General features: G+C 40.1%; 1 protein-coding gene across 1 annotated transcript in view; it reads left to right on the forward strand.

Moving 5' to 3' along the window:
* The first annotated feature begins 2,660 nt into the window (after positions 1 to 2,660).
* Positions 2,661 to 17,203, forward strand: part of CYTIP (cytohesin 1 interacting protein) — a 71,879-nt gene continuing 57,336 nt past the window's right edge. Inside the window, exons 1-2 of the mRNA XM_067741875.1 lie at positions 2,661 to 2,734; positions 12,003 to 12,105. Coding sequence (XP_067597976.1) covers positions 12,103 to 12,105 — 3 coding nt within the window. The 5' untranslated portion in view covers positions 2,661 to 2,734; positions 12,003 to 12,102. The remainder of the gene's footprint in view (positions 2,735 to 12,002; positions 12,106 to 17,203) is intronic.

Raw genomic sequence — 17,203 nt, forward strand, 5'->3', positions numbered from 1 at the left:
TCAAAATTAGAGTCAATCCTCTCAAACCCTGCCAACCGCTTTATCAACTAAGTTTACGTAAAACAGAACACACAAGAGTTCACACAAACGTACAAACCAACATTGTTCAATTATTGACTTCCTGAAATGTATTTGGGTAAAACTAGAAAAGAGATCATCGATATTTCAAATCCAGAGAGTGAAAAGAAAGCAGGATGCCCTGCAAATAATTTTTATAAAAAGCTCTAGAGACAGAACTTTTTTACTAAGTAGTATTTATCTTCAACTGCCTATCACTATGTTCTGTACAACCTATAAGAACATCTGCTTTTCTCACTTTCATAAAGAGAAAAATGGCAAAAATGAATTTGAAGAATAATCTTTTACAGAAATATAATCCCTCCCTTTTCTCCTTTCCTCTTTTTTTCTTGGGCCCTTCCCTATCCTTCTCTTCCATTTGTTTGATTTGAAACCAGAAATAAGTAGCTTCAGCTAGTATTGTCACTGCTGTCAATGGTTAGCTATTTCTCATCCCCTGTAGAGATTCCTTAAGTATGTCGTTTTCTCTTCAGTGTTATGATTATAATTGGAGTAGAGTATGGTCCTGGCTCATTTAAAGGGTAAAAAGCTGAATGACAATGGTGTTGATGTTACTGTAGTAGCTTTTCTTTTTTTTTTTTTTTGCGGTATGCGGGCCTCTCACTGTTGTGGCCTCTCCCGTTGTGGAGCACAGGCTCCGGACGCGCAGGCTCAGCGGCCATGGCTCACGGGCCCAGCCGCTCCGCGGCATGTGGGATCTTCCCGGACAGGGGCACGAACCCCGGTCCCCTGCATCGGCAGGCGGACTCTCAACCACTGCACCACCAGGGAAGCCCTGTAGTAGCTTTTTAGTAAAAAAATAATTGTTTTTTATTTAATTGATGTTATTCTCTTTATTAGCAGCTCTGCATGATAAAGGGTTTTTAAACATCCCATTTGTGCTTTCACTTGAAGAGTAAACCCAAATTTAACTGATCACCTTGCCAGCCTCAGTAAGTGCTATTTTGATGTTCTGTAGGAAATTCTACTTCAACAACGATTTAGTACTATTTGCTGAACATATGCAGAAATATCTCTATATATGAGATATTCATGAGATATGCAGGCTTTAGTTACATACTTATATAACTAAATACGTGATAAGCTAGTGGTGTGGAAAATGGGGAAGAAATAACTAGAAGATATCACTGGATCTTAAAATTGAACAATTTTCCAGGTGGACAGAGTGAATATATGCATGTGTTAGAGTGGGTGAAGCCTTCAAGAGAGAGAGTTCCAGGTAAGTAAGATATAGCGAAAATTATGAAAATCTGTGCAAATAATGGGGAGATGAGGCTGAGGCGTGACTGGTAGTTTGGGGGCCAATGCAGAGGCTATTAAACTAATAAGATATAGAGTTTGAATTTCACTGGGTATGTGTGTAAACTAATACACTTGAGTGACGAATTAATATTATACCCCTGTGATATTCTGTTTAGTCAGGGAAGTGTTTATGAGGGAGGGTTGGGTTTGAAGTTGGGTTTTAAGTAGTGTTATAATTCCCTCTGCCTTTCAAACTACGTGTAAGTTGCTGAATGAGGACTGCAACAACCTCTAAGTTGGGTTAGTGAGTGAGTCTCAGAACAGACTAGAATCCTTATATTGGATCTTTAAAACACAACAGCTTAAATCCCTTTTGAATCATCAGAAAGTCACACATTTTTAAAAAGCAGCCTCTGTGGTCCAGTTAGTCTTAGATAACCATATACCTTAAAATATCTAGAGTCCATTGCCTAAGGAGAAGTATTTACAAATGTCATAAGTCACTTTCTATGTCTGACCTGCTGTTTTGTCACATAAAATAAAAAAGAGATCAGAAAAAGACCCATGGATAAAGGCTCTCCACTTCACCAAATATGCTCGCTCATCTGATTAATCATTTTTAAAAGTCAAATTATTTATATAAGCTGCTTGGAATGATATTACTGATATTAAACTTTCTTGTCTGCCTATAGTAATTCCACAAACATTGCAAGAGACACGTTGCTCACAATAAAGCTTTGTTTATGGCATCTTAAAGAAAGCACTTTGAACTGATATTCCCCGATCCCTATCATCATAATGAGATTTACATTTAAGTTAAGAAATTTTTCTTTTGTGTGTTTGCTCTGCACTTAGCACATTATAGGCATTCTGAAGGATGGCACACTCCATTAAACAATTTGGGCAAAAGTAAAGTGTAAATAAGTGTGATAAGAAGTGTAGCCAGGTTCTTAGTGCCCTCATCGTACAAACAAGAGGCCATAGACTAGCATAAGAGCCTGGAGGAGCACAGATGTTGGCTGTCTTGCTTGTTTCTCTACCGCCAGTGCCCTGCACATAGTAGGCACTCATTAAATATCTGTGGTCTAATGAAACAATGAATAGACTCTCTTTCCTCATGACCTTGCTTGCAGTCATTACCTTAAGGGCATAATAAAGTAGTAATTGCTCCATGACTGCTTGGTCTTATGAGTTAATGTTTGCAAAGCACTTTGAACTTCTTGGGAAAAAGAATGGTGTTTTTTTTGGCACCATTTCATGTTTGCAGTGGCACACAAATTATTCCTCCTCCTCTTCCTCCAGCTGCCCACACTGTGCCCTCCCCCAGCTCTGTGCTGCACCAGGATCTCCCAGAAGGCAGCCACACCGCTCTCACTGCCTTCTTGCAGCTGTTACCTCCAGCCCTGCAGGACAGGTAGGGACAGAGCAAATGCCAGAAAGATTTCTTTAAGACCTTGCAAGAGACTCTGGAAATATGGAATTTGGGTTGATTTTAATAACACTTAGAGCAACTGGTGTATAGAGGGATGCAGATTCTTGGTCGGCCATGGAAGAAGCTATTGGGACAGGCAGGTTGATCTGTGACGATACATCAAACTAGATCCTGAAGGGGAGATAGAGGGTGTCACAGAGGCAACTGGGAGCATGTGCCAAAGCAGCTGGTTTCTAAAGTGTATATGATTTTAGACACACAATACAGAACCTTGACTAGTAACTGGCAGAAAGTACTAGAGTTGTTTTAAAAGGGACTCCATAAGACAAGATGTGTTTCTTTTACATGGGTAAAAATTTCAACTGTTATGATTACTTTCCCTATAATTTAAAAAAATATTTGATGATAAAAAAAAGAGATTCTATCTCACAATAGATAATCATAGGCTGCAATGTTTTCCAATGTGTTTATTGCTATAAAAATTGCCTTGATTTTTAGAAACTCAATAATTAAACAGTTCAAATGTGATTTGGGAAACAAAAGCTGTTTTCTATTAAGAATGGTTGTCCTTTATGAAGAAATTCTAGAAGAAGAGTTTTTTTTTCTTTTTCAGGTTACAATATATGAACTTTCAACTGATCACACACAATGCATATCTCAAGGTAATTCCGGGAAAGCCGGTTACAGGTGCAGAATAACTAGAATGACTATATCAGGGGCAGATCTTGCCTTAAAGGCAGGAACAGATCCTATTTTCCACAACTTTAAAATGACTTGTTTTCCAAACCAAATCATGATGTTTTCTCTGTGTGTGGAAAATTTTCCATGATGCATATTTATATGTTAGCTGCTGTATGCGTGAAAATTTGCTCTCTCTAGAAATTGTTTCTAGGGACTGGAAATGAATGTTATGGGGATAAAAGCTAACATGGTTTTCTATTGAAAAGATAGACCGTGTAAATGATGTCTGCTTTGCTTTAAAGGGAAAACTCAGGTAAGCATGGTTTAGTTGAACAGCATGAAGTCAACCAAAAGTCTCAAATTTTGTTCAGAATAAATTATGGAAGTACCTTCCAATTAAATTGCAATCATTATTAATCTGAAAACAAAAGCAAGGGGAATAAAATTTGTAGTTAGTTTACAGTAAGTAGTATTTGAAACTGAAAGTTTAGCATCCCCATAAAAGCCACATGTGAAACATTGAGATGGGAGTGACTCCAGATAAGAAATGGTTTCTTTCTCCGCTTAATTCATTATAAAATGAAGAACTCTGATTTTCCATTTGTACAGGGCTAAAGGATCACATAGGCATTACTGAATTTTTGTTGTTTCCCTCTGTCTTTTTTTTTTTTTTACATCTTTATTGGAGTATAATTGCTTTACAATGGTGTGTTACTTCTGCTTTATAACAAAGTGAATCAGTTATACATATACATATGTTCCCATATCTCTTCCCTCTTGCGTCTCCCTCCCTCCCACCCTCCATATCCCACCCCTCTACGTGGTCACAAAGCACCAAGCTGATCTCCCTGTGCTATGCGGCTGCTTCCCACTAGCTATTTACCTTACGTTTGGTAGTGTATATATGTCCATGCCTCTCTCTCGCTTTGTCACAGTTTACCCTTCCCCCTCCCCATATCCTCAAGTCCATTCTCTAGGAGGTCTGTGTCTTTATTCCTGTCTTACCCCTAGGTTCTTCATGACATTTTGTTTTCTTAAATTCCATATATATGTGTTAGCATAACGGTATTTGTCTTTCTCTTTTTTTTTTTTTTTTGATATTTGTCTTTCTCTTTCTGACTTACTTCACTCTGTATGACAGACTCTAGGTCTATCCACCTCATTACAAATAGCTCAATTTCGTTTTTTTTTATGGCTGAGTAATATTCCATTGTATATATGTTCCACATCTTTATCCATTCATCTGATGATGGACACTTAGGTTGTTTCCATCTCCGGGCTATTGTAAATAGAGCTGCAATGAACATTTTGGTACATGACTCTTTGTTTTGTTTTGTTTTGTTTTGTTTTTTTCTTTTCTTTTTTTTTTTTTGCAGTATGTGGGCATCTCACTGTTGTGGCCTCTCCCATTGCGGAGCACAGGCTCTGGGCGCGCAGGCTCAGCGGCCATGGCTCATGGGCCCAGCCGCTCCGCGGCATGTGGGATCCTCCCGGACTGGGGCACGAACCCGTGTCCCCTGCATTGGCAGGCGGACTCTCAACCACTGCGCCACCAGGGAAGCCCCATGACTCTTTTTGAATTATGGTTTTCTCAGGGCATATGCCCAGTAGTGGGATTGCTGGGTCATATGGTAGTTCTATTTGTAGGTTTTCAAGGAACCTCCATACTGTTCTCCACAGTGGCTGTATCAATTTACATTCCCATCAGCAGTGCAAGAGGGTTCCCTTTTCTCCACACCCTCTCCAGCATGCATTCTTTCTAGATTTTTTGATGATGGCCATTCTGACTGGTGTGAGATGATATCTCATTGTAGTTTTGATTTGCATTTCTCTAATGATTAATGAAGTTGAGCATTCTTTCATGTGTTTGTTGGCAGTCTGTATGTCTTCTTTGGAGAAATGTCTATTTAGGTCTTCTGCCCATTTTTGGATTGGGTTGTTTGTTTTTGGTTATTGAGCTGCATGAGCTGCTTATAAATTTTGGAGATGAATCCTTTGTCAGTTGCTTCATTTGCAAATATTGTCTCCCATTCTGAGGGTTGTCTTTTGGTCTTGTTTATGGTTTCCTTTGCTGTGCAAAAGCTTTGAAGTTTCATTAGGTCCCATTTGTTTATTTTTGTTTTTATTTCCATTTCTCTAGGAGGTGGGTCAAAAAGGATCTTGCTGTGATTTATGTCATAGAGTGTTCTGCCTATGTTTTCCTCTAAGAGTTTGACAGTTTCTGGCCTTATATTTAGGTCTTTAGTCCATTTTAAACTTATTTTTGTGTATGGTGTTAGGGAGTGATCTAATCTCATACTTTTACATGTATCTGTCCAGTTTTCCCAGCACCACTTATTGAAGAGGCTGTCCTTTCTCCACTCTACATTCCTGCCTACTTTGTCAAAGATAAGGTGACCATATGTGCGTGGGTTTATCTCTGGGCTTTCTATCCTGTTCCATTGATCTATCTTTCTGTTTTTGTGCCAGTACCATACTGTCTTGATTACTGTAGCTTTGTAGTATAGTCTGAAGTCAGGGAGCCTGATTCCTCCAGCTCCGTTTTTCATTCTCAACATTGCTTTGGCTATTTGGGGTCTTTTGTGTTTCCATAGAAATTGTGAAATTTTTTGTTCTACTTCTGTGAAAAATACCAATGGTAGTTTGATAGTGATTGCATTGAATCTGTAGATTGCTTTGGGTTGTAGAGTCACTTTCACAATGTTGATTCTTCCAATCCAAGAACATGGTATATCTCTCCATCTATTTGTATCATCTTTAATTTCTTTCATCAGTGTCTTATAATTTTCTGCATACAGGTCTTTTGTCTCCTTGGGTAGGTTTATTCCTAGATATTTTGTTCTTTTTGTTGCAATGGTAAATGGGAGTGTTTTCTTGATTTCACTTTCAGATTTTTCATCATTAGTGTATAGGAATGCCAGAGATTTCTGTGCATTAATTTTGTATCCTGCTACTTTACCAAATTCATTGATTAGCTCTAGCAGTTTTCTGGTAGCATCTTTAGGATTCTCTAAGTATAGTATCATGTCACCTTCAAACAGTGACAGCTTTACTTCTTCTTTTCCGATTTGGATTCCTTTTATTTCCTTTTCTTCTCTGATTGCTGTGGCTAAAACTTCCAAAACTATTATGAATAAGAGTGGTGAGAGTGGGCAAGCTTGTCTTGTTCCTGATCTTAGTGGAAATGCTTTCAGTTTTTCACCATTGAGGACAATGTTGGCTGTGGGTTTGTCATATATGGCCTTCATTATGTTGAGGAAAGTTCCCTCTATGCCTACTTTCTGCAGGGTTATTATCATAAATGGGTGTTGAATTTTGTCAAAAGCTTTCTCTGCAACTGTTGAGATGATCCTATGGTTTTTCTCCTTCAATTTGTTAATAGGGTTTATCACATTGATTGTTTTACATATATTGAAGAATCCTTGCATTCCTGGAATAAACCCCACTTGATCATGGTGTATGATTCATTTAATATGCTGTTGGATTCTGTTTGCTAGTTTTTTTTTGTTTTTTTTTTTTTTTTGGCGGTACGCAGGCCTCTCACTGTTGTGGCCTCTCCCATTGAGGAGCACATGCTCTGGACGCACAGGCTCAGTGGCCATGGCTCACGGGCCCAGCTGCTCTGCGGCATGTGGGATCTTCCCGGACTGGGGCATGAACCCGTGTCCCCTGCATCGGCAGGCGGACTCTCAACCACTGCGCTACCAGGGAAGCCTTGTTTGCTAGTATTTTGTTGAGGATTTTTGCATCTATGTCCATCAGTGATATTGGCCTGTAGTTTTCTTTCTATGTGATATCCTTGTCTGGTCTTGGTATCAAGCTGATGGTGGCCTCATAGAATGAGTTTGGGAGTGTTCCTCCCTCTGCTATATTTTGGAAGAGTTTGAGAAGGATAGGTGTTAGCTCTTCTCTAAATGTTTGATAGAATTCGCCTGTGAAGCCATCTGGTCCTGGGCTTTTGTTTGTTGGAAGATTTTTAATCACAATTTCAATTTCAGTGCTTGTGATTGGTCTGTTCCTATTTTCTATTTCTTCCTGATTGAGTCTTGGCAGGTTGTGCATTTCTAAGAATTTGTCCATTTCTTCCAGGTTGTCCATTTTATTGGCATAGAGTTGCTTGTAGTAATCTCTCATGATCTTTTGTATTTCTGCAATGTCAGTTGTTACTTCTCCTTTTTCATTTCTAGTTCTATTGATTTGAGTCTTCTCCCTTTTTTTCTTGATGAGTCTGGCTAATAGTTTATCAATTTTGTTTATCTTCTCAAAGAACCAGCTTTTAGTTTTATTGATCTTTGCTATCGTTTCCTTCATTTCTTTTTCATTTGTTTCTGATCTGATCTTTATGATTTCTTTCCTTTGCTAACTTTGAGGTATTTTTGTTCTTCTTTCTCTAACTGCTTTAGGTGCAAGGTTAGGTTGTTTATTCGAGATGTTTCCTGTTTCTTAAGGTAGGATTGTATTGCCATAAACTTCCCTCATAGAACTACTTTTGCTGCATCCCATAGATTTTGGGTCGTCGTGTCTCCATTGTCATTTGTTTCTAGGTATTTTTTTTTATTTCCTCTTTGATTTCTTCAGTGATCACTTCCTTATTAAGTAGTGTATTGTTTAGCCTCCATGTGTTTGTATTTTTTACAGATCTTTTCCTGTAATTGATATCTAGTCCCATAGCGTGTGGTCGGAAAACATACTTGATACAATTTCAATTTTCTTAAATTTACCAAGGCTTGACTTGTGACCCAAGATATGATCTATCCTGGAGAATGTTCCATGAGCACTTGAGAAAAATGTGTATTCTGTTGTTTTTGGATGGAATGTCCTACAAATATCAATTAAGTCCATCTTGTTTAATGTATCATTTAAGGCTTGTGTTTCCTTATTTATTTTCATTTTGGATGATCTGTCCATTGGTGAAAGTGGGGTGTTAAAGTCCCCTACTATGAATGTGTTACTGTCGATTTCCGCTTTTATGGCTGTTAGTATTTGCCTTATGTATTGAGGTGCTCCTATGTTGGGTGCATAAATATTTACAATTGTTATAACTTCTTCTTGGATCGATCCCTTGATCATTATGTAGTGTCCTTCTTTGTCTCTTCTAATAGTCTTTATTTTAAAGTCTATTTTGTCTGATATGAGAATTGCTACTCCAGCTTTCTTTTGGTTTCCATTTGCATGGAATATCTTTTTCCATCCCCTTACTTTCATTCTGTATGTGTTTCTAGGTCTGAAGTGGGTCTCTTGTAGACAGCATATATATGGGTCTTGTTTTTGTATCCATTCAGCCAATCTGTGTCTTTTGGTGGGAGCATTTAGTCCATTTACATTTAAGGTAATTATCGATATGTATGTTCCTATTCCCATTTTCTTAATTGTTTTGGGTTCGTTATTGTAGGTCTTTTCCTTCTCTTGTGTGTCTTGCCTAGAGAAGTTCTTTAGCAGTTGTTGTAAAGCTGGTTTGGTGATGCTGAACTCTCTCAGCTTTTGCTTGTCTGTAAAGGTTTTAATTTCTCCATCAAATCTGAATGAGATCCTTGCTGGGTAGAGTAATCTTGGTTGCAGGTTTTTCTCCTTCATCACTTTAAATATGTCCTGCCAGTCCTTTCTGGCTTGCAGAGTTTCTGCTGAAAGATCAGCTGTTAACCTTATGGGGATTTCCTTGTGTGTTATTTGTTGTTTTTCCCTTGCTGCTTTTAATATGTTTTCTTTGTATTTAATTTTTGACAGTTTGATTAATATGTGTCTTGGCGTATTTCTCCTTGGATTTATCCTGTATGGCACTCTCTGTGCTTCCTGGACTTGATTAACTATTTCCTTTCCCATATTAGGGAAGTTTTCAACTATAATCTCTTCAAATATTTTCTCAGTCCCTTTCTTTTTCTCTTCTTCTTCTGGAACCCCTATAATTCGAATGTTGGTGCGTTTAATATTGTCCCAGAGGTCTCTGAGACTGTTCTCAGTTCTTTTCATTCTTTTTTCTTTATTCTGCTCTGCAGTAGTTATTTCCACTATTTTATCTTCCAGGTCACTTATCCGTTCTTCTGCCTTAGTTATTCTGCTATTGATCCCATCTAGAGTATTTTTAATTTCATTTATTGTGTTGTTCATCGTTGTTTGTTTCATCTTTAGTTCTTCTAGGTCCTTGTTAAATGTTTCTTGCATTTTGTCTATTCTATTCCCAAGATTTTGGATCATTTTTACTATCATTATTCTGAATTCTTTTTCAGGTAGACTGCCTATTTCCTCTTCATTTGTTAGGTCCGGTGGGTTTTTACCTTGCTCCTTCATCTGCTGTGTGTTGTTCTGTCTTCTCATTTTGCTTATCTTACTGTGTTTGGGGTCTCCTTTTTGCAGGCTGCAGGTTCGTAGTTCCCGTTGTGTTTGGTGTCTGTCCCCAGTGGCTAAGGTTGTTGGTTCAGTGGGTTGTGTAGGCTTCCTGGTGGAGGGGACTAGTGCCTGTGTTCTGGTGGATGAGGCTGGATCTTATCTTTCTGGTGGGCAGGTCCACGTCTGGTGGTGTGTTTTGGGTTGTCTGTGGACTTACTATGATTTTAGGCAGCCTCTCTGCTAATGGGTGTTGTTGTGTTCCTGTCTTTCTAGTTGTTTGGCATAGGGTGTCCAGCACTGTAGCTTGCTGGTCGTTGAGTGAAGCTGGGTGCTGTTGTTGAGATGGAGATCTCTGGGAGATTTTCACCGTTTGATATTATGTGGAGCTGAGAGGTCTCTTGTAGACCAGTGTCCTGAAGTTGGCTCTCCCACCTCAGAGGCACAGCACTGACTCCTGGCTGCAGCACCAAGAGCCTTTCATCCACACAGCTCAGAATAACAGGGAGAAAAAGTAGAAAGAAAGAATTAGTAGAAGTAGAAAGAAAGAAAGAAAGAAAGAAAAGAAAGAAAGAAAGTAGGGAGGGAGGGACGGAGGAAGGAAGGAAGGAAGGAGGGAAGGAAGAAAAAAAGAAAGAAAGAAGATAAAGAAAAATAAAATAAAGATAAAATATAATAAAGTTATTAAAATAAAAAAGTAATTATTTAGAAAAAAATTAAAAAAAAAAAAAACTAAAAACGGACGGATAGAACCCTAGGACAAATGGTGGAAGCAAAGCTATACAGACAAAATCTCACACAGAAGCATACACATACACACTCACAAAAAGAGGAAAAGGGGAAAAAAATCATAAATCTTGCTCTCAAAGTCCACCTCCTCAATTTGGGATGATGGTTGTCTATTCATGTATTCCACAGATGCAGGGTACATTAAGTTGATTGTGGAGCTTTAATCCTCTGCTTCTGAGGCTGCTGGGAGAGATTTCCCTTTCTCTTCTTTGTTCGCACAGCTCCCAGGGGCTCAGCTTTGGATTTGGCCCCGCTTCTGCGTGTAGGTCGCCGGAGGGCGTCTGTTCTTCGCTCAGACAGGACGGGGTTAAAAGAGCCGCTGATTCGGGGTTTCTGGCTCACTCAGGCCGGGAGGAGGGAGGGGCACGGAGTGCGGGGCGGGGCTGCGGCGGCAGAGACCTGTGACGTTGCGGCAGAGACCTGTGACGTTGCAGCAGCCTGAGGCGCGCCGTGCGTTCTCCCGTTCTCCCGGGGAAGTTGTTCCTGGATCCCGGGACCCTGGCAGTGGCGGGCTGCACAGGCTCCCCGGAAGGGGTGTGTGGAGAGTGACCTGTGCTCGGACACAGGCTTCTTGGTGGCGGCAGCAGCTGCCTTAGCGTCTCATTCCCGTCTCTGGGGTCCGCGCTTTTAGCCGCGGCTCGCGCCCGTCTCTGGAGCTCCTTTAAGCAGCGCTCTTAATCCCCTCTCCTCGCGCACCAGGAAACAAAGAGGGAAGAAAAAGTCTCTTGCCTCTTCGGCAGGTCCAGACTTTTCCCCGGACTCCCTCCCGACTAGCCGTGGCGCACTAACCCCCTGCAGGCTGTGTTCACGCCGCCAACCCCAGTCCTCTCCCTGCCTCCGACCGAAGCCGGAGCCTCAGCTCGCAGCCCCGCCCGCCCCGGCGGGTGAGCAGACAAGCCTCTCTGGGCTGCTGAGTGCCGGTCGGCCCTGATCCTCTGTGCGGGAATCTCCCTGCTTTGCCCTCTGCACCCCCGTTGCTGTGCTCTCCTCAGCGGCTCCGAAGCTTTCCCCCTCCGCCACCCGCAGTCTCCGCCCGCGAAGGGGCTTCCTACCTTTTCTCCTTCACAGCTCCCTCCCACTGGTGCAGGTCCCGTCCCTATCCTTTTATCTCTGTTTATTCTTTTTTCTTTTGCTCTACCCAGGTACGTGGAGGGTTTCTTGCCTTTTGGGAGGTCTGAGGTCTTCTGCCAGAGTTCAGTAGGTTTTCTGTAGGAGTTGTTCCACGTGTAGATGTATTTCTGGTGTATCTGTGGGGAGGAAGGTGATCTCCGCGTCTTACTCTTCCGCCATCTTCCCAGAACGCTCCCTCTGTCTTTGTAAGGTATTTGATACTAAGCAGTTTGTCCGTGTCCTGGAATAAATAGATGGGAACCCCCTTCAGGAAAGATGAGGAGGTTAGCATGAGTTAGGGTGAGATCAAATTTCCTTTTCAGAATGTCAGTGTCTTGTTGCATTGCAGGGGGCTGTAAATTCATCTGCAGCCGACTAGAGGACACCTCATATGCTCTGGTGTTGAGACCAGGAGGGATCTCTGACTGAGATTTGCCAACTAAACTTCTATGGTAAGTTTGACTTTGAAATATGCGGTTGATTCTCGTTATGTTCTTGTCTTTGATATGGGGGAGGGAAGGAAGCAAACGAGTTTTAATGAAGTGTTTTTTAATAAGATAAATAAAATATTGACGGAATTATTATTGGGATTTCCTTATTCAAGTGTTTAATGAGTAAGCTGGTTGGCTCTTCCTGGTTTATTTCCTAAATATTTTGGACTTCTTGTTTTTACTAGGTCTCTCGTTTTTGTTGATATTCTCGTTACTGTGTCTCTGCTACTTTTTCTGATAGCATATGGTCAGCAGATTTGATGACAGGGTATCTTCTATCAAGGCAAAGGTTGAATTTGTAATATCCAGACAACTTTTGGTAATAGTTAGAAAGGTCCAATAAAAACAGGAGTGTGACGTTACTGCAAGAAGGGAAAAAGAGAAGAGGCTGATTTAGAAAGTTGAAGGTTCTTATTAAGAGAAAAGAAAAGAGGGAATTGGTAAGAAGCCAGGTTTAAATTGGCTGAGTGCTAGAGCTCAAACACAATATTCTAATGATGAAGACAGGGTAAGGCAGCTAATGGAAATTTACGGTGTGTGTGTGTGTGTGTGTGTGTGTGTAAGAGACAGAGAGAAGACTTGCTTATTTTCTTATCTATATCCACACTAGCCTTTCTGAGGAGAGGGACTCTGTTCTTAGCTCTGTACAATCTGCAAAGAATGACAATTAAAAAACATTTATTGATCACAAAAGGTATTTCTTTTTGTAGCTGCTACAGAAAAAAGGTCCACAAACGGGTTGCTTTTATGTGCTTTCTGTGAGACAGGGCTGAAGAAGGTAATCAGAGCTCAGGCAGAGGCAGCTGGAACTTAATCAAATAAGTTGCAACCAAAAGGCGAGCTGTGAGCAGCAGATCACAGAGTATTCCCTCAAATCCCCGTCAGGGTGCTCACGCTTTTAGGTTAGACCACCACAGGTTAGGACATTGTCTCCAAGAAAGCTTTGTTAAAGGACACTTTTGGTGTCAAAGAAGAAAGACACAGGGCAGTGGATCTCAAACTTTTAAAAATGAAAAGTGTTCAAGGACTAGTTCCGGGTTGTCACTTCTAGTGATTCAGATTCAGGAAGTCATCAGTTGGAGTGGGACAGATATCCCTGGGAATCTTTACTTTGTAAAAGATGTAGGTGTTGGAGGACGTCACTTTTGAGAAAAAAGTGTCAGGCTTCTCTAGCTTGTTGATCTCATCGCAGGACTGTTGGTTCAGAACCCACCAGCTGCCCGGTTCTTAGAGGGACTGAGCAGCTTGGATGAAGAAGTAATTCATGCCTGTGCCCCGCAGACCAGGGTTTGAATCCCCTGTGGCTTTGCGCAAAGTGTTTTCCTTCTCTGAAATTCAGGTTCCTCCTTTTAGAAAGACGAGAACCCTATTGTCTACCTCATGGATTTAAAGAAATAATGCGAAAAAGCACTTAGCAGAGTGACTGGCACATAAGAAAGCAATCAGTAAACGTTACTTCTTGTGGTGGGGAGAGAAGGAGATGTCAATAAGTCCTCTGAGGCCAGGAAAAGGGTGTGCAGCAGACAGAGCAAGGCAGGACCAACCAGGAGGCTAGTTCTAAAGATAGATGAGATCCTAGACCAGAAGATGAATAAACATGAGCTTGGGAGACAAAATTTCTCACCATTACAAATGTTTCCCAAGAATGGTAATGAACAACCCAGATGGCACAGTTAATTGGAATTATAATTGATCCCCAAAAAGTAAGATTTAAGTCAATAGTTTAATTGATTGTCCTCGGGAAAACCATTATAAGAACGTCTAAAAGGGAACAGAATGAAATGCATCAAATTCAGTGATTTGTTCATCTCTGCCGCCCACCCTACATAGAAGGATTAATGAATGAAGAGAAAAATGGTCAAAGGGAGGAAGGGAACAGGGACCGCAAATCAAATAGACTGTCATTAAATGAAATCCTTTTCTGGTAATTCATTGGTATGTCAGGTGGTACTGAACCGGCTGGCTGGCTTGCATGTGGCTGCTGCCAGGTACGCTCCCAAGATGACGCATGAAGAATAGAGGAAGTGGGACTGATACCTTTCTTAAAAGACAAAGATGAAATTTATCAGCACTTGAATGTATGCTATGGCTGAACCAGCCAACAAGTTAGTAGATGAGGGATATGGACAGGTGGGGGTGAGGTAGGATCAGACTGTCTGTAGGCAAATCTTTTAGCTCTTTGGGCCTTACTTTCCTCTCTAAATGCCCTTCTAGGCCTGATACACTGTGATAAGGCATAGATGGTGGGTCAGATCCCAACACTTTAAACATTTTATTTTACATTTTTCACACCTGGAAAGTAGTCCCTAACTAAGGTACCTAAGTTATCACCAAATGCTAGCTATTTTGAGGAATGTTGTTTACCCTGAACTATGAATTTTTTAGTGTTTTTTCCCCCATAAATCCAAATTTCAACTTAAATATGTTTTTACCAATGCTGTTAGTTCTCTGGATAAATAACTATGATAATACAGACTAATGATAAATAGTGAAGAAAAAAATAACAGAAGCCACTATATTTTGAACACCTATCATCTGCCAGTTACTGTGCTCATCACATTTCATCTTTCGTCCTTATACTAACCTTGTTAAGTTGGCGTTATTGTGGCCATCTTCCATGAGAATTCTGAGAGGTCACAGAGACAGCAAATAGCAGAGTCAGGATTTGAATCTAGGTCTTTCTAATTCCAAAACCCATGTTTCTACTCCTTTAATATACCATAAATCTGCTGTACTGAGTGCATTCATAATAATCCTGTATAGTTTCTCCTTGATTCAGAGTCTCCTAATTTTTATTCAGAAAGAAGCAGACATAGAGAATGGACTTGAGGACACGGGGAGGGGGAAGGTTAAGCTGGGACGAAGTGAGAGAGTGGCATGGACATACATACACTACCAAATGTAAAATAGACAGCTAGTGGGAAGCAGCTGCATAGCACAGGGCGATCAGTTCAGTGCTTTGTTACCACATAGAGGCGTGGGATAGGGAGGGTGGGAGGGAGACGCAAGAGGGAGGAGATATGGAGATTTATGTATATGTATAGCTGATTCACTTTGTTATAAAGCAGAAACTAACAAAACAAATATTTGGTGGCTTGGAAAAATTATATATGTATTTGAAATTTAAAAAAAAAGAAATACAATGCAAAGTGTGTTAGTGTCCTACTCCTTCACTTTTCACTTATGATCACTTTAGTGGAGCATTTCTGTTCTTAACGGCAATATTATATTATTTTGTTTACTTTGAATAAAGAGTTTACTGATGAATCTGAACTTGCCTGAGGAGTCTGAACTTGAAGGAGATAGTGGCTCCAGTCATTAGTTATCCAACGTCTTTATCCCAATATTGGGGCCTTACAGGCCATATCTAGGGTAAGAGGAAGACTTGCCCTCAATAGCCTGTTACATTTGTGCAATCTTGGGGGCAAAAATTAATTGATATAAAATATAAGACTTCTTATCTGTGAAAGACATTGTCAGTAGAATGAAGAGGCAAGACACAGACTGGGAGAAAATACTTATAAAAGACATATCTGGTAAAAGACTGTTATCCAAAATATACAAAGAACACTTAAAACTCAACAATAAGAAAATGATCAATCTGATTAGTAAATGTGCAAAAGATCCGAAACAGACACCTCATCAAAGAAGGTATACAGATGGCAAATAAACATTTGTAAAGATGCCCAACATCATCTCATTAAGGAATTACAAATTGAAACAACAGTGAGATACCACTATACGCCTATTTGAATGGTGAAAATACAAAACACTGACAACAGTAAGTGCTGGCCAGGATGTGGAGCAACAGGAACTCTTATTCATTGCTAATGGGAATACAAAATGACAGTCACTCTGGAAGACAGTTTGACAGTTTCTTACAAAACTGAATATATTCTTACCATAGGATCCAATTGCACTCCTTGGCATTTACCCAAATGAGTTGAAAAATTGTATCCACGTTATAACCTATATATGAATGTTTAAGCAGCTTTATTCATAATCACCAAAACTTGAAAGCAACCAAGATGTCCTTCAGTAGGTAAATAGATAAACTGTGGTATGTCCAGACAATGCAATATTATTCAGTACTAAAAAAATGAGCTAGCTATCAAGCTATGAAAAGACATGGAAGAATCTTAACTGTATATTACTAAGTGAAAGAAAGCAATCTGAAAAGGCTACAAAATGTATGATTCCAAATTTCAACTATATGATATCCTGGAAAAGGCAAAACTATGGAGACATTAAAAAGATCAGTGGTTGCCAAGGACTGGAGGGACAGACATGAACCAGTGGAGAACAAAGGATTTTAGAGCAGTGAAATTTGTCTGTGTGATATTACAATGGTGAATACATGTCATTGTATACTTACCAAAACCCATAGAATGTACAACACCCAAAGTGAACCCTAATGTGAACTCTGGACTTTGGGTGATAATGAGGTGTTAGTGTAGGTTCATCAGTGGTAATAAATACGCTGGTGTGGAATGTTGATGGGGGAGGAGGCTGTGTGTGTATGAGGACAAGGGGTACATGAGAACTCTCTGCACTTTCTGTTCCATTTTGCTGTGAACCTAACACTACTGTAAAAGATAGTCTACTTAAGCATTAATTTATATTGAAATAGTATTATAAAAAGTCATAGGTAGCTAAAGTAGAGAAGTCCGCTTTCTAAATGGATAACAGATTTTCCACTTTTGTGTGGGACTGAGTGATGTTTTGTTATATGACTCCTTCCCTTGGACAGTGAATGTCTAGCAAATGATAGATGCATTAACTCTTCTGCCTCCTCTGTATTTTATGGTCATCGATACTGATCCTGAAATGACTAGGCAGCAGCACAGGTGGGTGAGTAGAGACGCCTCTTCCTGGAAGCCTTCTCTTTGATAGCGCAGCTGCTTTCAAGGCCACAGAAAACTGCACGACACTTACTGTTCTGAATGATGTAACTCTACAGTGACTCATTATTACCTAAAAAACCCAGCAGTTCCTCAAATTTGGGATTCTGTTTTCCTAGAACATTCATTTCTGTGTTCACAATTTTAGTTGATCTTTG

Source organism: Pseudorca crassidens, chromosome 6 (assembly GCF_039906515.1).
Source record: "Pseudorca crassidens isolate mPseCra1 chromosome 6, mPseCra1.hap1, whole genome shotgun sequence".
Classification (NCBI taxonomy): Eukaryota; Metazoa; Chordata; class Mammalia; order Artiodactyla; family Delphinidae; genus Pseudorca; species Pseudorca crassidens.